Source organism: Nannospalax galili, unplaced genomic scaffold, assembly GCF_000622305.1.
Source record: "Nannospalax galili isolate Female #2095 unplaced genomic scaffold, S.galili_v1.0 scaffold241, whole genome shotgun sequence".
Lineage (NCBI taxonomy): Eukaryota > Metazoa > Chordata > Mammalia > Rodentia > Spalacidae > Nannospalax > Nannospalax galili.
In genome coordinates, this window is record NW_008345602.1 from 2561680 (window position 1) to 2583843 (window position 22164).

At 41.8% G+C, this 22164-nt stretch overlaps 1 protein-coding gene across 1 annotated transcript; it reads right to left on the reverse strand.

Moving 5' to 3' along the window:
* Positions 1–580: 580 nt before the first annotated feature.
* On the reverse strand, positions 581–12469 carry Kcnv2 (potassium voltage-gated channel modifier subfamily V member 2). The gene is made up of 2 exons (XM_008841687.1): positions 11072–12469; positions 581–862 (listed from the first exon to the last, which is right to left on the reverse strand). The coding sequence occupies exons 1-2, from the start codon at positions 12467–12469 to the stop codon at positions 581–583; spliced, it is 1680 nt and encodes a 559-aa protein (XP_008839909.1).
* Between the last annotated feature and the right edge of the window lie 9695 nt (positions 12470–22164).

A 22164-nucleotide genomic window follows, 5' to 3' on the forward strand; every position in this document is an offset into this window, starting at 1 on the left:
GATTTACCTACATTTCACAGTTGGAGAAATTGAAGCTCAGAGGATTGAAATAAGTTTCCTCAGACCACCTGGCTGGTAGGGCTGGGATTCTGACTGAGAGGTTAGTCTGACTCCAAAGCTCAGAGAGTTCTTCCCGTAACACTCCATTCTCTGGAAAAGTAAGCCTCCTTCCCTCCCCTCCCTCCCTCCCTCCTTCCCTCCCTCTCCCTCCCTCCCTCTCTCTGTGTCTTCCTCTCTCCCTCCCTCCAGTTTCAATTAGGGAAATTCTTCTCAAGTCAGTTCAAATCTAAAAATATGTATTGAGCTAGATGCCATGGGAAGCTGAGAGAGAAATACAAGATGCTCCTCCAATCAAGGCTTTTTTGGTGTCAGTGCCATACACAGACAATCCACAGTTAAAGAGTAATACAAGACATTCTGAACTTGGGCCCAAATGAGCATTTCCAGTGGTAGAACTTGTCGACTGAATACCATTTGCATTTGTCTGCCTTACATGTCGCTCTGCGGCCAACTGGGATAACAATTTTAAAAGAGAACAATGCAGCCTTGGAGTCCATGGGCTCTGCCACCTAATGAAGTATTAATTCTCTTGTTGTGTGGTGGGCTGTGTGATGCTTCCAGCTAAGCATTCAGCCATCTTCTTTCTGGCTCGCTGCATAAAGTTCACCTTTCCCCGCTCCCTGCGGATGGCGGTGTACTCGTAAGCTTTGAGCTTGCTGTAGTAATCGGAGAACTTGTTGTAGAGGATGGAAATGGGCATCCCATTGAGAATGATCCCAAAAGCGATGCAAAGAAAGGCAAAAAGCCTTCCCAGGTGGGTCTGTGGGTACATGTCTCCATAGCCCACAGTGGAGATGCTCACCTGTGAAGTGGGGAAAGTAGAATGGAAGTGTTAGGCCCAGGAAGGAAAAAGAAAGGAGAGAAGCAGGCAGGAAAGAGTCCTGTCACCCTGTAGGTGCAGAGCAGATATGTCACAGCTGCTCACAGAGCCAGCTTTGAAAGTCAGCCCACAGGTCTGTGTCACGGAAAGAATACAAGCTGAGGACTGGTTTAAGTCCTGACCATGATGTACAAATGTTCTTATATGCAACCCAGTGGAAATAGAATCTACTTTAAGGAGTTACTAGAAGGGGCATTTAAGAGAACACCTTGTATTCTTGTTGCAGAACATGTTCAGTTACTCAGGTCTTTGTCTTTCTACCTCCTCCAGCTGGGGCCAGTGTTGTAACAGGAATTCCCTGGATTTACTTTCATCACATATGTCTGAGAAAAAGCTTGAGTTTAGAAGCAATCAGAACAGGTCTTGAGTGGAGACTGACCCTTCTCAGCTAGCAAACCTTCAGACTCTGGAGATACCTCTCAGGTTCTTGTAAAGACTAATATATATATAAAATCACTCACCTAAACAAAAAAATAATATAAAGCACTCACCATGGTACCAGGCATCCACAAGGCATTAAACACTTCCACTGTTTTCCTCTCATCTTTAAAGGGGAGACAATCATGACGTTGCTCAGAGTTGTGTAGTTCATTTGGTTTCTTAATGAAGATACTTTAATTGCACATCCAGAGAAGCATACTCATTACTTTGTGAGGGGACTTTCAGAAGACCTCACAGACCAAAAATAGGTTCATCCCTCATGAAATTCTTTTCATCATTCTTGTCACACTGCTTTAAATTCTGCTAATTAGAGATTTATTTAGGTTAACAAGCTTCCGTTTTAAAATGCAGATTCCCATGGGACTAGTTATCATTTAGTGCAGCTAGAGGAAACCCTGCGGAAATCCCTGGGGACTGTCTTTAATGTCTCCTGTGCTTCCTCTGGTCCCCAGACTGGCAGCTAAGTCTCTGGGAGCCTCGGAAGCAGTGCTGTCACTTACAGTTGTACACCTTTCACGCTGCACAACTCCAGGGCACTCGTTGCTCCATGGATTTATGTGGGGGTTATCCCAATTTTCCAACAGAGGGCAGGAACCACACCAAGATAGCCTACATCAGATATGTAAACACTTTTCTTCTGATGATGTGAGTGCTAGTTTGAACTTTCAAATGTGGTTGATTGATTAGAATGAAATGGAGAAATGAGTCAGCTGGGCAAATTTGGTGATACCAGTAAGAACCACAGGCTCCTCCAGAAACTGGAAGAAGGTGTGCTCTACTTTGGGGCAACTCCAGAACTCATGGTTCCTTCACTGCCTTTTCCCACAGTGGAAGAGCACAGGCAAGCATGACAGAGGCAGGACGGTGTAGACAGGGTTAAGGAAATAAGGACCACACTCAACTTCCTGGGACTTAACTTCACAGTTACGGGAGTTGGGCAAAACATCTAAATTTTGGCTTCAGTTTTTTTTTTTTCCTTTTGATTTATGGAGAGAACAACAGTACCTTCCTTGCAGGGTTGTGAAGGTGTGCCTAGCCACAGACTGTGGGAGCAATGACGTTAGTGCACATGCCATATAGGGAGACCTGAGGAACCCTGTCTGAAAGTTGGTCCCAGCTGAGAGGAAGCAAAAATGAACACTTACTGAACACACTCTACACTGGGACCTTGACCACTGCTGTGTGCTGTGCTTATTGAACTCCCCAGCTACTAGAGACCTTGGCCAAATGCTGCGTGAGGGAGATTTGGGGGCGAGGTGACCATTGGCTTTGGTAGAGAATGTCCCCTTCCCACCTTCACCATGGAAAGGTGATGAGAGGCAAAGACCAAGCTACATTTGGGCTAATCTCAATGTCTGCATGTACACCTGTGTTTGCATATGTGTCTTGTCACTGGTACCAATATAAAAGAACTGAGTCAGACCTCTATCCAGGTGTGCGAGCTAATCATAGCTGTCATCTGTTGCTAACCCCACCACGCCTCAGGATGACCATTAAGTCAGCTCATTTTTAATGGTGGTTGCAAATGAGAGTTTGGTTACTGAGGCAAGTGACAGGAAAGGACAGTTTTAGAACATGAAACATCCCTAAAGTTGGAGGAGGGGCCTTGCAGTTAGCTAGACACTCAAGGGTCCTGTAGCAACAGAGGGGAGTATGGGAGGACACAGAGGAAAGAAACTAATCAGGGCAAAGTCCTGATATTAAGCTTCTGATGAATCCTGCACTGGCTTTATTTCACCCCGCACTGGCTTTGTTTCACCCTAACCCTACTATCTTTAGTACCCCCACCCCATCTTTTAGTGAAAAGTCAAAAGCAAAGATTTTTGGTTTAAACAAGAATATTTGATGTACATAATCTGGTCTAAATATTTTCCAGTGTCTTTGGTCTCTAATTTCAGGGAAAAGATCTCTTGCTAGGAGGCTGCATATGACTTGTCCCCAAGAACTTGTTCAAAATGAATAGCTAATTGTTTTATTGTCTGTTCATGGATAACTTAATATGTAGCCTTGTTCTTGCCCCTTGGATCTGGAGTAGGATTTAGAATTGCTTGGCTTAGGGAACTTTTCTGTATATTACAGGGGCCATAGCCCTTCTCCATAGACGGCACTAACACTGAAGGCCCCAGACTGACCCAAGTGACCCCACAGAGTGAGTTCTCATGATATCTGGAGCTGGGTTGAGTAATGTGACCAAAATATCTGCAATCCACCCTAAAAATCAAGCAAAACTGTCTGGCTTAATCATTCTACAACCTGAAACCTAACAATTCTGCTGAAACTCCACATTTTTTTCTGAGGTTTGGAGTTTCAAAAGCCAGACTGTTGACCTTCCCGTGGCAGTTCAATCACTGATCAGTGAGTCCTGACTAGCCAAGTAGGGCAAGCATCATCACATTTTCCTCTGAAACTTTAGAATGATTGCACTTGGACTTCTTACTCAACAAGGAATGTTTGTTTTCTTCATAAGGAATGAGGTACAGATACAAGTTTTGGTAACCAGTGGTCCATGCATCTAGGCAGTATAATTCTGGGGAATAAAACCAATTTTACAAAATAATTAACATATCTTTTGCTTTTCCCAAAGAAGTAGAGGTGATAAAGGGGTGACCTTAAGCCCCCACCAAATTATATTCATCAGTACATGTTGTCATTTTCTTTTTCTTTATTTTATTTTATGTGTATGAATGTTTCATCTGCATGTATGTAAGTGCACCCATGTTGTGCAATGTCTGTCGAGGCAGAAGAGGACATCAGATCCTGTGAAACTGGAGATATGGACAGTTACTAGCTGCCAGGTGCATGCTGGGAACTGAACCTGGGTCTTCTGCAAGAGCAGCCAGTGCTCTTAAACACTGAGTCATCTCTCCAGCCCCCACAGGAGTCATTTTCAAGGCTTATCCATGATACTCTTGGCAACAAATATATATCATAGATCAAATATATAATATATACTTATGCAAATATTCCTCCTTTGTATTATAATCTTGAGAAAAGATTCAATGGCAAGACCCTCATACAAGTGGTTGTACTTGTCTTAATAGTTAAATCTTGTGTTCAGTCTTAAACTCAAATGCCATTTGCCTATCTTAAAATACTCAGTGCAATCCCTCTGAAGCAATCCCTCAAAGTAGTTTGAGGTAGTATTAGAATGAGGTCACCACTTTGTGATCATGTATGTTACAGTACGTTATGCTTCCAACATGAGCATAAGGAGGAGGTTGGCCCAAGCTAAAGCAAAACCACAGATGCAGTCAGGCAGTCAGGGGTCTATCAATCCACCCACAAAAGGCACACGGAATGCCCTCTGCATCCTCAGCTTATTTGGTACTTCCGTGTCCCTGACACTTGATCATGTCCCACTGCAGTCATCTTGAACAATAACAAACACATGCTTTAAAAACATGAAAGGGGACCACTCCCAAATCAGGAGTCCTTAAGATCAAAGATCAAAGTGTCCTTGGGCTTTTGCCTCATTTATAGCTCCCGTGCTAGCTAATTCTGAAGGAGTAAGAACTTCAACACCTTGTGTGCCAGATGTAGTCTAACTCGGTCCCAAGCCTGACATCATTTGGTGCTCTTTTCTGTAATTCTGCAGCTGGGGCTCTATAGGATACATTTCCCAGTTTCCCTTATCAGTTGTCTTCATGGTACATTTTGCCAAGCAGAGGCAGGTTTGGGAGACTGGGAGTAGGAGGAAGGGTCTTTACTGTTGACTCTGGTTGGTTCCACCAACATCCTTTTGTGGTTCATAGAATCTACGACATTCCTGGTACTCCCAAGCACTAACTCATAGTGCCATCTTAGAACTCTCTGCAATGGCTACACCACAGCCATCCATACTCCTAAGCCTGGTAACACTAACTTCCATTTGTTCTCCCAATTCTAAGACTAAGAGCTACTCCCTCCTGGTGCCACTTTTCTCCTCTAGCCTCCCGATACCTACGCATTTGTTTCCCTGTAGCAAATGCCCACATCGGCTCCCATTTTCCCCACTGTAACCTAACTTACTTTACACAGGTGTCTTTTCTGAGCAATCGATTAAAATAAATTTCAGTGATCCTGTAAGGGCCAACTATTTGCAAGGAAACTGTAACATAATTTAGGATAACAAAGATAGGAGTTAGGTCTCTAGGGCACAATTATCTGGTGCCTCAGCTTGAGATAAATTTCCTTTTTGGAGAGTTTTGGAAGTAAGAAGTTCATGCCATACTTTCCTCTTTGATTTCTACAACTTTAACTTACTTTGGAATGCTCAGAAGGAAATGGTTTGTTGACAGTCCAACTGGCCTTTTCTATTTGAAAGCAAACCTATGCAGGAGGCTAATGGTTACAACTTTATCATGGAGCTAATTGTTCTTGTCAGTCCATAGGATGTATTTACCACTGTCAAGTGATCCCGAGAAGCCCCCATGGCTGGCACTGTTACAGCATGGTCTCTGGTCTGTTTATCTGTGTATTTGGAAGCTCTGCCGTGACAGACAGCTGGCCCTTTTGTATGTTTCAGTTTCTCTTTTCCCCCAGTAGAGAAGGAATCACTTCTGTTTTACTTTCTCCTAAAATGAATCTGGAATCAAAGGTTATTGCTTCCATGTGATAAAGACTATCAACTAGTCAGATAAGGTAGCTTCCATTTATTGCAGACTTACTACAAGCTAGCTAGTATTTTACGCATGTTTCTTATTATATTAGTGTTCACAAATAACCTCCATTTCACAGATAAGAAGGCTCTATTTTACATCCTAGTTCATAAGCAGCTGCAGATGTAAGGGTTCATGAGGGATTTGTTTTGCAGATGTAGAATTCATAGTAACGAAAATGGCTGTATTCCTCTTAAAACCTTGAGCTGAATTACAGAAGGTTGAAGGATCCTTGGCATTAGAGAGAGTGAAGATTATTAAAAAAAAACAGCCAGATTTGGAGTTGTCCTCTAAATTCTGGTAACATATTAACAATACGCAAGAGAATGGCTTGGAGAATCTGTGTCTAGGGTGAGGTACAAGGATATAGCTCTGGAGTAGCACAGGAAACTATCAGCCATGTTTCCCTTTATCTCACCTTGAAATTTTCAATGTGTGAATGTATGTTTTTTGATGGGTATGATATATTTGAGCAGTAATTTATTACTACAGTATAATGATTGTGTTAGTGGACCCAACTTATTCTCTCTCCCTGTAGTCAAAGTCTTTTCTATACATCTTCACAGTGCTTTGCTATCCAGGGCTGACCTGACCTACCATTTGCCTGAGTGTGGCCATGTAACCTGCTTTTCATTGACCTGATTATCAACACTTCAACAAGTTGAACAAATATAAACTGAAGTGTTATGGTGCAGTGCCTGCAGAGTGACACTTGTGTTCTCCTTCTTGACCTTTGCCACAGCCATGGAGACATGCCTATTGAAATATGAGGAACATGTATCCATTCTTCCCATCTTACCATCTTTTATCCAGCTGACTATCAGACATGAGAATGAATGATACCAAATGAGAAGAGCGTTCTAGTTCAAACAGACAAAGTTGCTCACTTTTTCTTTTTTAAAAATGGGGTCTCACTGTGTAGCTCTGGAACTTGCTATATAGATCAGACTGGCCTGGAACCACAGAGATCTGTCCGCCTCCCAAGGGCTGGGATTAAAGGTGAGGGCCACCATGCCTGATTCAAATTGATCACTTTTATACTCATGCGTTAAATGAATGCTTGATGTTTTAAGTTACTGAGTGTTAGTCTGGTTTGTGCTGCATCATTGCTGTAGCAATAAGTAACTTACACATTATTTATAAACAAACAAATGTACATGTATCTTGGGATTGTACTCAATTTTTAAAAAATTATGATGTATATTATGTATATATACTCATACACATACAATAAGAATAATAAAATTAAAAAATTATGATATATACTATCAATAAAATAGTGTGGAACAGAGTTACTTTTAAGATTCGACTTTTATATTTTAATTTTTAATTGGTATACAAACTTCTCAGATTTTTAAAAAAAGATTTATTTGTACAAGTGTTTTGATTGCTGATATGATTACTGGTGTGTGTCTAGTCCCTGTGAAGGCCAGAAGAGGGAAATGGAGCCACTGTGTGGGTGCTGGGAATCAAACCCAGATCCTCTGGAAGAGCAGCAAGTGCTCCTAACCCCTCAGTCACCTCTCCAGCTCCACTGCTCAGATTCTTAAATCTGTTCAGCCATGTAGATTTAAGCGAATTTGTTCTCATGGCTCAAATTTGATCTCAAACCATCTCATCTCCAATAGAGGTTTTCTGACTATCATCTAAAAGAAATTCTATCACCCAATTGTTCTCAATCCTGTTATCTCACATATTATCCCATATCACCATCAGGAATTATTGATTATGTGAATTTCTGTACTAAAAGGTAAACACCATAATGGAAAGATACCCTATTAGTTCATCACTCTAGTCCTAGTATTTAGAGTACTACTTTGGGGGCTGGAGAGATGTCTCAGTGGTTTAAGAGCACTGGCTGCTCTTGCAGAGGACCCAGGTTCAGTTCCCAGCACCCACATTGCAATTAACTGTCTATAACTCCAGTTCCAGGGGATACCATGCCCTCTTCTGGCCTCCACAGGCATTGCATGCCAGGGGTGCACTTCTATACATATAGGCAAAACACTCATACATATAAAATAAAATGAAACAATATCTTTAGAGTACTGCTTGGCAAGCTACAGGTTCTCAATGAGGAAGTAAGATGGACTTTTGTGGGTTATAAGAGAAACTGGTCCTAAACTTTTGCGTTTATTCACTTTACAACCACAATAGAAAACCCAAGGCATTTTTGTCTACGTCATTTGATGGTGTTCTTTCCTCCTAGTTCTGTGATAATAAAAAGTCTTAGTATATAACATGCAAGATAATCAGAAGCACCAAGAAAAGATGGGTTAATAATATCAGTTCTGAGAAACAGAGGAGTCTTAGAGGGAACTTAATCCTACTGCTTCATAGATTTGTCCAGGAAAAAAACACATTATCAGTCACTTATCTACTTCATAATGACTTGTACTGGTATAAATCTTAGAATAAAATGGGTAAAGGTCATCGTAAGGGGTAAAGTCTATAACTGGGAAGGTTGAAATATGTAAAATGTAATCTGTGAAAATAGTGTTTAATTAAGGTAATAGCTCTGCAGTCTTTTCCCCCAACCTCCTCATATTGGTTGTTAAAGCAATAATTGGTAATTTCTTCATAGATTAAAAACTGAAAAGTGATTCAACTGTTGTAAAATTTATAGAAAATATTTATTTTGAGTAAAATGATTTCAATTTACAAAAGGGAAAAGTTTCACTTTGTATCAATTAGTTTGGGAAACTAAGTGATCAACTGACATTGTGCTAGATAACTTCAATTATCAGCTTGGCACACATGAGAAGAGGGAGTCTCAGTTGAGGCATTGCCTACATCAGACTGGACTGTGGCTATGTCTGCAAAACATTTTCTTAATTGTTAATTGATGTGGGAGGGTCCAGCCCATGGTAGGTGGTGCTACTTTTATACAGGTGGTCCTAGACTGTATAAGAAAGCAGGCTGAGCACAGGCTAAAGGGAGCAAGCCAGTAAGCAGTATTCTTCCCGGGTCTCTGCTTCAGCATTTGCCGCCAGGTTCCTGCCATGAGTGCCTGCCTTTCTTTCTTCAAGGGTGAACCGTGATTAAGACATGTAAGTCAAATCAACCCTTTCCTCCCCAAGTTGTTTTTGGTCAGAGTGTTTTATCACAGCAATAGATAGCAAACACAGGCAGGCATTAACTTCAGAAATATTTTAAAGGAAAAATCCAAACATTTATATATTTAATATATTTTTTTCTTAATATATACTTATATATAAGTATATATAATGTGAACAAAAATATTGTGAGTTAAATCTAGTTGATAGTCCACTAGACCCAATGCCTATGCACAGTAGCTTTTAAAGATCTCTGGATGAATCAAAATGTGACTCACTTTGTGTTATATTGTCATATATTGTTATATGGGTCTGCTGTTTGCCTCCCTGCTTTAGTCACCTCCAAAGTAAATGTCATTTACTGGGGACATTGATCTTCCATGAACTCCATCTGTACACATGGTTTATCTACTATGGTGATGACCTTTCGTCACTTGGAGTATGATTAGAGGAGCAGCCTTTGACTATCTCATTCCAAAGAGCCTAACGTCACTCTGTCATTGAAGAAACTCAAAGTCCTGGTGTGCATATGAGCTCTCTGCTTGCAAAAGAAGGAAAACAAATTGAACTGCAGAGCTGTACAAGTCCAAGTTCCTCTTCTAGGGATGTGGGGAGGAGAGGGAACGATGGAGTGAGGTATCCCAATCAATTATTCAGAGTCATGGGTAATTACTAGACTATTGGAGGCTAGCACCTGATACTCTGAATCTTCCATCATGAGCTATCACACTGTCAGTAGTTTATCTCAGAAACGTGTGCCAGACTACATTCTGACATAGCCAGTGTTAATGTTCCAAATACCTACTCTCTCATTGTCATTGCTTAATATCTTTAAAGGCTTTATAATCTATTTTAAAGAAGAAAAATAAAGAATACATCTAGCTCTTTCTCATATCTACTAGTTTACTCACTAATTTGAGATTTTTCAGAAATATAGGTATTTTGAGTAAATGTTATAAATTATTTCAAAACATAAAATTCCATTTGAGTAAATGTTATAAATTATTTCAAAACATAAAATTCCAAACACAGTGTCAAGAATACATTAGTGGTACAAATTAGACAAGGCATGACAAAGAACAAAAGTTTGAAAGACACAGTGGTAGAGTGTGGAATGGCCATGGCTGTTAGAGGACAGAATTACATTTTAACCATGGATCTGCCCCTCCAGCTGGGTGTCAGCACCAAGCTCTCTGTACAACTCTGGTTATAAAATGGGACAATTATATTCTATCCTGAGAAAACCAGTGAAGTTAGAAGTGGTTTCAGTTTTGGATGTATCTTTCCACACTCAGACTTAAGCAAGAAAGCAGTAGACTTGCAAGTAGGATCAGAGTTGTCCAATCAAATCTTACCCTCCTTCCTTGTAGCAAAATAGTGTCCTTCAAAAACTGGAGCTGCTTCTTACTTGTCATCTTAAAAAGAAATGGTCTATAGCTACCTCATGGGTTTGTGATTAAGTAACATCAATTTATAAACCACTTAAGGCATAGATAGCCCAATAAGTGGTAATTAAATGGAGCATCCCATGTCCCACAAAATGAATCATGGCTCATCTTTCTTAAATTCTGTCTGTCAAAGGCTTTCTGTACGCCCCCACTACCCTTTTTTTTGAGATGGGGTTCTCACATACTCCAAGCTGGCCTCCAATCCTCAGGTAGACTACAGATGGCCTTGAACTCCTGATCCTCCCACTTCCAGCTCCCAAATACAGAGATGTACATCACACATCACCATGCCTGTCAAGAGTTTAAGTCTGAGTCTGGATTTGAAGATCTCACGACCAAGTCAAAGTTGGTGACTTAGTGAACTAGTCTTGATGTCTTTCCTACTTTGTCACACCCCCCACAATTTGTTAATTGGAGACAATGGGATGGAGGTCCTTTCTCAAGACCGAGGAAGGATGAGTGAACAAGACTGACGAGGAATGACCAGGGAGTGGGAGGAACAGAGTCTGCTGGGTGGGGGAAAGGATGGAAAAGCTCAAAGGTACTCACCGTGGCCCACCACCAGGCATGAAGGATGCTGGTGAAGTTGGTGCCAGGTACGTCGTGCTCCACAGAGTAGACCGCTGCGGAGAAGGAAAAGATGGCCATCGTGATGAAGAGCATCAGGCAGCCCACCTCGTGGTAGCACTGGCAAAGCGTGAAGCCAAACGCCCGCAGCCCGGTGGAGTGGCGCGCCAGTTTGAGGATGCGGAAGATGCGCATGAAGCGCATGATACGCAGCACCTGGCCCACCTTGCCCACGCGGCCCACGGTCTCCAGGTCGTGCTCCATCCGGGAGCCCTTGCCATGCTTCTGGTCTTCACTTGTGAAGCACTCAAGCAGCAGCTGCAGATAGAAGGGCAGAATAGCCACCAGGTCCACTAGGTTGAGGGCGCTGCGAGCGAAGCGTAGTAGGTTAGGGGTGGAGGCCAGGCGCAGCAAGAACTCGAGCGTGAAGAAGGCCATGCTCAGCATCTCCACGTGCTCCAGGATGGGCCCCGGGTCCCCACCGACCTGCTCCGCCTCGTGGTGCATCTCCTCCACCGTGTCGAGCGCCAGGGCCACCACGGAGATGAGCACAAAGAGATTGGAGGCCACCCCCATGGCCTTGGCGGCCACCGAGGAAAAGGGCTTTTCCATGAGGTTCCAGAGGCGTCTGCGCTGCGGCCGGTAGAAGCGCATGTCCTGGAAGAGCTCCTCGGCCTCCTCTGCCTGTGCCTGTGCACGCAGCTCGCGCTGGATCTTGAGCTGCTCGTTCAGCTCATCCCTTTGCTCCTCGAAGCAGATGCCACAGCAGCGGGGTGTGTACTTGAGCCGCACGCCCCAGTAGTCCAGCTCCTCCAAGAAGCAGTGGGGACACAGCCCATCAAGCACCAGAAGCACCCCGGACGTGTAGAAGTTATAGATGAGCTGGAAGACCACAGGGTCACGGTCAAAGAAATACTCATCACTCTGTGCCTCGTAGTCATCGTACAGGCCCAGCTGGCGGCTGCGACTAGTGGAGGTGGCCAGGCGGCCCAGGCGCGTTTTGGGGTAGTTGGCCACCTCGCAGTAGTCCAGCTGGTAGCTGTGGCCGCCCACATTCACCTTCAGCGTGGACAGCTGGGTTGCAGTGTCAGTGTAACCATCCAGTGGGGCTGCAGTGACCTCCTCCGGCTGCTGGTCCTCCTCGGCAAAATCATCCTTCCACTCTTCTCCCTCCTCCCCACCATCCTCGTCCTCCTCAATGTAGTAGTTGTAGTTGCCTTCGATCCAGGCTGTAATGTTGGCCTGGGAGCCGCGGGATCCTATGGAGCAGATGCTCCTGTGGTGTTGGCTGCTCCAGGTGCCAGGCACCTCCTCTCTGTCTGGTGTGCTCCAGGGCTTGTAGCCCCAGAACCCGCTCCTCTTCCTGCTCTGTTTTAGCATGGCTGTGGGACACAGACTGCTGCTTGCTTGTCTCTCCTGACTGTCTAGGACCCCTGGACTGCTCACTGCCAAAAAGAGGACAGATCACGTGACCTGCAGCATCTCAGAGAGGCCAGCTTGCCTCTGGCCCCAGACATTGCCATTAGAGCTGCTTTTCCTTCTGGCCTGGGAGGCCCAGGCTAGCTTGCCAGATCTGAGCAGCAGAGAGCCTTGAGTACTCTAATCTTGCTGATAGGGAAGAAGTGAGTGTTAGGAGGGATTTGGGGCCTCTTAACCAGTACGTCTCCCTCCCTCTCCTCCCTCTGACGTGGAGGGTGATTATGTGGTCTTAAATCTCCAGATAATCAGAGGAAGGCAGAGATTATTGCTAATAAAAATGTCCGTCAACCTTGCCTCAGGGAAGTGCTTAGGATATGTGTGCTGCGATAGAATCAACTGAATTAGCTAGGGAATATGGATGCCCTGTCTTCTTCCTTAATGTTTGCAATTGCAGTGCCTTCCCAGCAAACCAGCTGTGAACAGCCACAGCAGAAATCTGACTTCATGACTGTCAGTCTCCTTCTAGTATAGTTCTTTGTTTAGATCATGTAAGGTCCTTAAAATTTTCTCTTTATTTTCAGAATTTCATACATGTATACAATGAAATATGGTCCCATCTACTCCCATTTCCTCCTCCATGTCCCCCTCAACATGTTCTCTCCCAACTTCATCTTTTCTTTTCTTTCTCTCTCTTTTTTCTCTCTTTTTTTTGGTAAGTTAGCTAATGCAGGGGTGTGGTACCATCCACTGGAGCATGGGAAACCCACCAGTGGCCACAGCCTCTAAAAAGAATGATTCTCCCTCCCCCAGCATCTATGCACTGACTATGGCTCCTTAGTAAGGGTTGAGGCCTGGAGATCTTTTACCTTACCTGTGTTGAAATTTTGACTGGCTTGATCTTGTCTTGGTCTTGTGCAGGTAACCACAATGGGTGAGCTCATGATTGCCATAGCCATACCACGTCCAGAAGGCAGCATTCGAAGCCCTCCTCCCCATCCTTTAGCTCTTACATTCTTTGCTTTTTGTTTTGTTTATGTGTTTTGTTTCTTGAGACAGGGTCTCATTCTGTAGCCCTGGCTGACCTGGAACTTACCATGTAGACCAGGCTGGCATCAAATTCACAGAGCTATGCCTGCCTCTGCCTCCTGAGTGCTAGATTAAAGCCATGTACCACCACACAGCATCTAACTCTTAAATTCTTTCTGCCTCCTTTTGGGTGATGGTCCCTGAGTCTTGGTGGTGGTGGGGTTAATATAGGTGTGCTATTTAGAGCTGAACATTCAGTGTCTTGTTCTCAGCACTTTGATCAGTTTTACACCTCTCCACTGACTACAGTTGACACTGTAAAAAGAAGCTTCTCTGACCAAGGTTGAGAGCAGCCCAGGTATAGCATAAACCTTTAGAAGGCAATTTGTCAGTATGACTGCTTAGCAAAATAACAATAGCAGGTTCTACTCTAGGGCCCATGACCTCCCTAGCCATGGGCTTTTGACTAGATTACAGCACCAGACATGAAATTCTCACCTGTGGAGCAGGCTTCAAAGCCGATAAAAAAAAAACAAAAAACAAAAAACAAAAAACACATTAGTGTAATACTGACCTGCTAGGCAAGATGTGCCAATTGCTGTATTAGTGGCATGATCATTACAGGGTAACTAGGTCCTGTAAGATCTTAGAAAATATCCTCCCTTGCTTCTTACAGATTTGAATTCTCCAAGGGGTTCTCCTTGATAGCACTGTGATGGAGTCAGGTTTATACTTCTATTTACTTTCTCTTTTCTTCTCTCCTTCTTTTCCGCTAAAAGTAAGGACAGGTTTCAAGGTGGAATCCTAGGATTGAGTGAAAGAGGTTTGTAGGGTCTTGTTCAAAGGTGGCCAGACCTCCTTCCAGGGAAAGGGTTTTCATTATCTTTCAAACACTTCAAAGGCTGATGAGGAAACCTGGTGGGGCCAGAGTGGTAACACTGGAGGAATTCATTATTTCTTGTTGGTTACATGAATGTGCAGGGATGTGGACCAAAGATCAAGTAAAAAGGTGAAGCAGAGAAAAACGAGATTTCTTTTGAGTGGGGAATGGACTATGTGATTCAATTTAATTTGATTGACTAATACATATTCATGATAAAAAAATTCAGGAGATATTAAAACCCATTACGGTAGAAATGTTATCCCACCCCAGCCTGTAACTGTTAGGTCATCTCCAAGGAAGCAAATACTACCATTATATTTTGACTATTTTCCAGAAATGTTTTGAACATAAAAAGTCTGCTTGTCTCTATCATGTGATTAGTTCACCATTATTAACAAAAATCATAGGACACTATACTGTTTTTCCAGGTAACCATATAGCTCAGAGATACTACAATATGTTAACATAAGTAATTATCTCATTTTGAAACATCCACTTAACAGGGTGTCCTAGATGGCTTTAACTGTCAGCTTGACATGCCTAGAATCACCTGAGCCAGGAAAGTCTCAATGGAGGGATTGCCTAGGTCAGATCTGCAGACATATCTGTGTGGAATTTTCTTGATTGTTAATTGGTGTAGAAGGTCCTGACCCACTGTGGGTAGGATGATTCCCTGGGTACGGGGTCCTCAGCTATATAATAAAGCTAGCCAGTCATGAACCTTTGAGCTAGTCAGTAATCAGCATCTTCTGTGGTTCCTTCTGTACTTCTTGGGCTGTGAAGAGAGTTCCTCGGTGGGGGACAATGTCGCATGGAATAGTATGTAGCCCTGCTTTTTTGTCCCTCTGTGGGCCTCTCTCAGTGATGTACTATGACATGGATGTGTAGGCCAAATAATCCTTTCCTCTGTTCAATTGGTCTAGATTAGTGTTTTATCACAACAACAGAAAGGAAATGAGAACACAAGGTATGGTAATAGGCGATCAAGATTGTTTTCTGTCTTTGCTCTTTTAAACAACAGAACAATGCTTAACTTCATGTGTACATTACTTTATACATATTCAAGATATATGAAGGATCAGTAGAGATGAAATTACTAAGCCTAAATCTTCACATTGCAACTTTGTGCCAAATAGTGCCAGAATTTTCCATGAAATCTTTACCACTGTACAACTCTCCATCAATGAATGAACTGTTGTCACACTTTTGAAACTGCCATTTTATAGGTAAACATGATATGCATGTTAATTTTAATTGATTTTGACTTTGTTTTTGTAGCATTGAGGATTGGACCCAGGGTCTCACAATGGTAAGCAAGTGCTACCACTGAACTGCAGGTCTGATCCAGTATTGTTCTTATGGACATGATTGAACATTTGTTTATGTGATTAAGAGCTGTTGTATTTCTTTTTTTTTCCTGAAAATTTTCTATTCATGTATTTTGTTCTTTTTTTCTATTGAATTGTTGGTAATTTTCTTATTTGCAGAAGAGCTTATTGAATTATGAAAGATTCTTCACTTGAGATCTGAATTGCAAATAATTTTTCTAAATTTATCCTTTGGTAAGATTTTCCTACATAAAATTTTCATTTTATAAACTGAAGAGAGGGCTCAGCTGGCAAAGTGCTTCCCAAACATGAAGTTCAGATCCTTAGCTCTCAGATAAACAAAGACGGATACAGTGAAACATGCCTCTAACCCAGGTGTTTGGGAGACAGAGACAGGAGGATCTCTATGGCTTTGTGGCCAGTCAGTCTTGCTAAATCAGTAAGCTCCAGGTTCATGAGAGAATCTGTCTAGAAGTATATGGTAGAGAACACTGAGGAAGATACCAGATGTTGATCTCTAGCCTCCACATTCACACACACGCGTGCACATACACACATACACACACACACACTCACACAAACACACATTTTTAAAATTTCATTATTTTGATTTTTGTGTCATATTGGAATAATCTTTATTATTCTGTAACTCTTAATTTTTATTATATTTACATTTTCACATTTAAAATGACCCATCAGAAATCAATTTTGAAGCTGAGAGTGATGGCACATGTCTATAATTTTGAACTTGGGAGGTGAGGCAAGAGGATTACTATGAGTTTGTGACCAGCCTGGGCAATGTAGTTTGACTTTGTCTCCAAAAGAAAAGAAAACAAACAAACAAAAAACCTGCTAAAGCAAAAAAGAAAAGAAATTAAATTTAATGTAAATGAAGTAGTGACCCAACTTTATTTCCCATGGTTTGTTTTGTTGTTTTCTAGTGCTGGGGATTTAGCACAGGACCCCCGTGTTCTAGCCCTGCACTGCACTCCCAGCCTTTTCCCAAGTTTTTGACTAGATGTCTCAGTACATGAACCAAAGAACCTGTCATTCCCTCATTGATCTGTAGAGCTATTTCTGTCACATACTTCAGTTTTAATTATGCTCCCTAGTCCTTAATACAGGTAGCTGTAGCTGAGGGGTTTGCTGAGGGGTAAGCATAGCTCTTACTGATGCTGTTTAGTTTGCAGTAGGCTTAGATAAAGCTGCTTGCCAAGCTCAGCTCGTAAGTTCTCAGCGCAGTCCTAGTGTTCCTGCATTAGTCTCCAACATTGGTACTGTTTCTCTAAGCACACACTTAACCATTTTCCTTTCCCATCTCTTCTTTATATTGGGCTGAGTGCTGTCAAAGTAGGTTTCACATGTTGCAAAAATGAATTTTTCCCCTAAGAACTAATTATGCTATTATAAAAAGGGAAAGCATCACTGGTTTTATATTTTTAATTGCCCTTATTTCCATCGATATGACATACTGCTTCTTATTAAACCTTCAACACTCTCAAGGCCTTAACGCTTAAAAGCTATGGAGTCAATATGTTTGTAATGTTCCACAAGGCAAGCACAACCCACATCCAGGCAGTAGATTGTGGCCTATGGCCTTGATGGGCCACACTGAAGTAGCTGGTGCGGGCATGTGGCTTGTAATTTGCTCTGAGGTATGTGGAAACGGTAGCGGTGGATGAGCCTGCACACAGGAACGCTGTAATAAGAAACTGTCCAGCAAGGGAATGGTGGTTTATCATGTGGAAGCACATTGAAGAATCTGTGAGAAAGAAACCCAGAAGACCTGCAGAGGGTGTTGAGTAACAGGAGATGAACTTCAGGCCCCCTTCTACCCTGAAATTGCTAAGAATCAAAATCTTCGATGTCCCATTTGCTTTGAATTCCCTTTGCTTCCTTCTTTCTTTGCATGCTTCCCTGAGAGCGCTCTTCCTAAAAGGTGGGTCAGCAGCCCCTTTCTGGTGTTCCTATTTAAGAGTGACAGGGTACGCCACTGACTTATACCGTGAAACATTCATTTTAACAAAGAGCACTAAAAAAATTCCCACACAAAATTTGTACATGTACATTATAGAATAATTAAAAATGGACAACAGAAAGCTGGTGATTGATGCAACATTAGTAACTAAATGCCCAGATACTGCGCTGTGAAAGCTCACACTGACCCTACAGCAGAGACGCTGCCTGCTTCTTTGGCTTTGCAGATGGGAGAACAGGCTCAGTGAGCTTTTTACAGTTTCTTGGCTAGAATATTAAGTATTTGCTAATTAATAGGTGAAATAGTATTGCACTTTTAATTAACTCTACATTAATGATTGGCTTCTAGATTGGCTTTGTGGCCTCAGCCCCAAGTAGAGGGTCTAGTATAGAGCAGATTAAAACAAAAGACAAAATTGTTGAAGGATTATGCAAGAGCTGTCTCTATAATTTCTTACTACTTTTGTGGAAGCATAATTATCTCAAAACGAAAAGCTAAGAAAATATTCATTGCTCTGCATTCATGAGGCACCATCATCGCTCACTTCAGAGGAAAGAAAACAAGTCAGGAGCAGTGGCTGGGAGTCCTTGGTACTTTTTCTTGGTGACAGAGATTCATGGGAGTGTAACACACTGCAATGTGAATAGATTCGATTTTGCATTCTGGTTTTAAAACTTTGGGAAAGCTAGGCTGTTTAGCCTCTGTTTTCTCATCTGTAATGTGAATAACTGGGCCATTTCCTGCTAGTATAAGGAGTCTGCCCCTCAGGGAACCAGGGAGGTCCATTCTAGATAATGTCCTCCCAAGACCAGAATCTGCAAATGTCTGAGACCTCCCCTGTCTCCAGCATAAGAAGCAAAGCCTCTGCCATGAATGTAGTTGCTCAGAGAAGACCAAAACTGCTACCCCAAACCAGGAAGTCCTCCATGCTCAACTCAGCACTACCATCAGCCTACTGTCAGAGCAGAGTGGAACTGTGGCTCACTGTAGGGGCCAAAGCTTTAGGCGCAAGTGAGGGGACTACAGCTCCACATCACAGAAGGGGCCTACAACTCTAGCTCATAGGAGGGGACCACAGCTCCAGTTCACAGGAGGGGCCACAATTCGATTCTGGACCTCTCCCGTTACCAGGCACCAAGAGGTTTTCCATTATTTCTCTATTACTCTTATACAATCTCAGTGTGCCCTTGCCTCTGGCCTAATAGAACTTCTAGAGATAAAAATCACAGCCCGGGAAGTTAAGAAAAGAAAGTACTGTAGTAACTTAATTGATATAATTCTCAAACTAAAAATATGCAATTATATCTTAGAATATAAATGTGTAATTCTAAATGTCTACTATATTTTTTGACTATTATTTACTGACAAAATGTATGACCAAGCTTCAGCAATAGTGTGAAGTTTGTCACTGTTTCTATAATGTGTTTGCCATTCACTCTTTTTCCAAATTCTCCAACTTACACAGTCTTTCAATGTAATCATATTACTTCTTTTTTTAAAAAAGTACTTTTTTTCATTTATTTTTATTTTATGTGTATGAGTGTATTGCCTGCATGTATGTAAGTATGGCCATGTTATGCAATGCCTGCAGAGGTCAGAAGAGGGCATTGGATCTCCTGAAACTGGATGGTTGTTGGCTGCCATGTGGATGCTGGGAATTGAACCTGGGGTCCTCTGCAAGAGCACTCTGCAAGAGAAGCCAGTGCTCTTAACCTCTGAGCCATCTCTCCAAACCATTAAAAAAAATATTTTATTTATTTACATATTACTTTTTTTTCAGTATGATAATTAAAATTTAGCCATGTCTTGAGAGGAAAAAAAGTAAAGATCTCTCTCTCTCTCTCTCTGATTATTTTTTCTTTTTTAAAAAAATTATTTATTTAATAACCACATAATTAGAAGAAGCATTTCATTACAACAGCATTGACATATTTAATAACAATTTCCAGAGCTAAGATGCATCTCTTTCAAAATTGGCTGTAAATTTTTAAGTTTACAGTTGAATTAATACAGTTATACAATATTGTACTCAGTATAAACCCTTTAAGACATCGAACTGAATGAGGTTTTAACCTTTAAAAAAAATCTTCATTTCATTATTAAAATGCACAGTTTCATACAGAAAAATTCATTGCTAATGCAATTAACACTAAGATGTTTGCACATGCATTTCCAATCTCTAGATATCTGATTATTACTAGTCACAGTCGGTTACTTTCTGAGCTCCTTGGCATCTGAGTATGGATATAAAGTCATCAGGTAGATTTCAATGGCAATGTTTTTCACATCTACTAATTATTAAGGAGCAAATTTTTATGCTTTGAAGAATTATTCTTTTTTAACTTTTTTTCTTTTTTTCCAGTTCATTATTTATTTAATAACCACATACTTAGAAGAAGCATTTCATTACAACAACATTGACATGTTCAATAACAATTTCTGAGCCAAGATGCATCTTTTTCAAAATTGGCTGTAATTTATAGGTTTACAGTTGACATATTACTTCTTAATTTTATTTATTACTTTTATTTTATGTGTATGAATGTATTGCTTGCATTTAGGTAGGTACACCTGTGTCACGCAATGCCCACAGAGGGTGTCAGATCCCCTGGAACTGGAGTTGTGGATGGTTGTTAGCCACCATGTGAGTGCTGGGAATCAAACCCGGATCCTCTGCAAGAGCAGTCAGTGCCCTTAACCACTGAATCATCTCTCCAGTCCCTACATATTACTTCTTAAGGAAAACAAAGAATAAAATATTTTTAAAATTAAAAAGGAATCTGTGCCTCCACTCTGTCTTCCTTTGGCCTGATTGTATCCAAACCCTGGAATATATTAGGGACTTATTGAAAGATAATCATCTGCCCTTTATCCAGCCACCTCCTACTCAAATTCCTGCCAACACACCTATGACACCCAAATGTGTTCCATTTTCCCATTTGTAGAATTTCTCACAGATGTAATAATGGTCACATTCACAGTTAGCTGTCAGAATAAATTTATTTGTTAATGTAGTACTGACTAGCAGAGTCTTCCCTGCTGATAGAAATGTTCTTGTGGTTTAAAACACGATTAGTGCTGTTCCTGGTCATTGGGGCCTATGCTGGATGTTTCCAGGTTCTTGGCCTCTTATTTGAGAATGAAATAAAAGCCTGCACAGATTACAAAGTAGTAAAGAACTAATTCAATGGAAAGTGATAGAACAGATCAGAATGCTCTGCCAAGACTGACAATGGGCCACATAAGTGAAGGCACTCAAGTACCCTGATTATTGTTTGGGACTTTCTTTTATAAGTTTCAAGAGAAGTTTGGTTACTAGGGCTGTAATTTGCATGATTTTGACTGACAGGTTTGGATTATTTAAGCTCCTGTTCACTGTGCATGTACCGTCCCATAATGTATCCGATTTTGATCATATACATGTCCAATTATGCACAGACGAAATTGCAGGCATATGCAGGGGATTCTCCCTGCAAAGTTCACTTTGAGGACACAGTTTGTCTTATTGAACATGCACCCAAGCTAGTCTAGGCCAGAATGAGCCATTGCCTGTAGTCCACAGATCTGTTCCAGGTTGTATTTAAATGGAAAACAGGGCATGATCAAGAGGCTGCTAGGGGGAATAACTAATTTCCATTGTTCAAGGTAGGTACATGTACAACTTGATGCAGCTGGGGTCCTAGGTTGCTAATAGATTGCTAGGTATCTGGAGAGGGCTGCATGTATAGCCCGAGTCAAATGGGGTCCCAGGTTGCTAAGCTATTCCGTATGCTTGCCTACCACAGTGCCACTGAGGAGTGGAATTTTACATTTTTCTTATTTTTAATAAACAGTCACATATTCCTGGTGGCTACTATATTGACATAATATGTGTAAAGGATTATCTGTGTCTGGATCCTTGCCTCTAAAGAGCAAGGTACAATAACCTGCTACTCAAATTGGTTTGCCAGCATAAGCTGGCCTCCTTCTAAAAGGGAATGTGGCAAGAAGAGAGCAGTTCCAATCGATTGAGGAGCCTGAGTAGGTGGGCAACAAGCTTGGAGATGGAGGCATTTCAGAGTCAACTTGGGGCAGTGTGGCTTGATGCTATCATTTGGATCTGGAATTGTCCCCCAGAGGCCCATGTTAAAGGCTTGGTTCCTAGGTTGCACTGTTAGGAGATGGTAGGAACGTTAAGAGACCGGGCCTAGTGGGAGTGCTACCTCATCGCAGACCCAAAAGCAACCTCCAAAATGAACCTCCAAAACTGTGAACCCAAACAAATGTGTTTTTGTTTATTGCAGATATTTTGATACGGTAATGGAAACCTGACACACTTGGAATGAGAGTGGTGTTAAAAAGGGAGAAACTAAAGCAAATGGTAGGAACAAGACTCATGAAAACAAACGTTTGTACATTTTCCCCAGAGCGGATGCTAAAAGAAGATAAGGGGGGGGGGGGT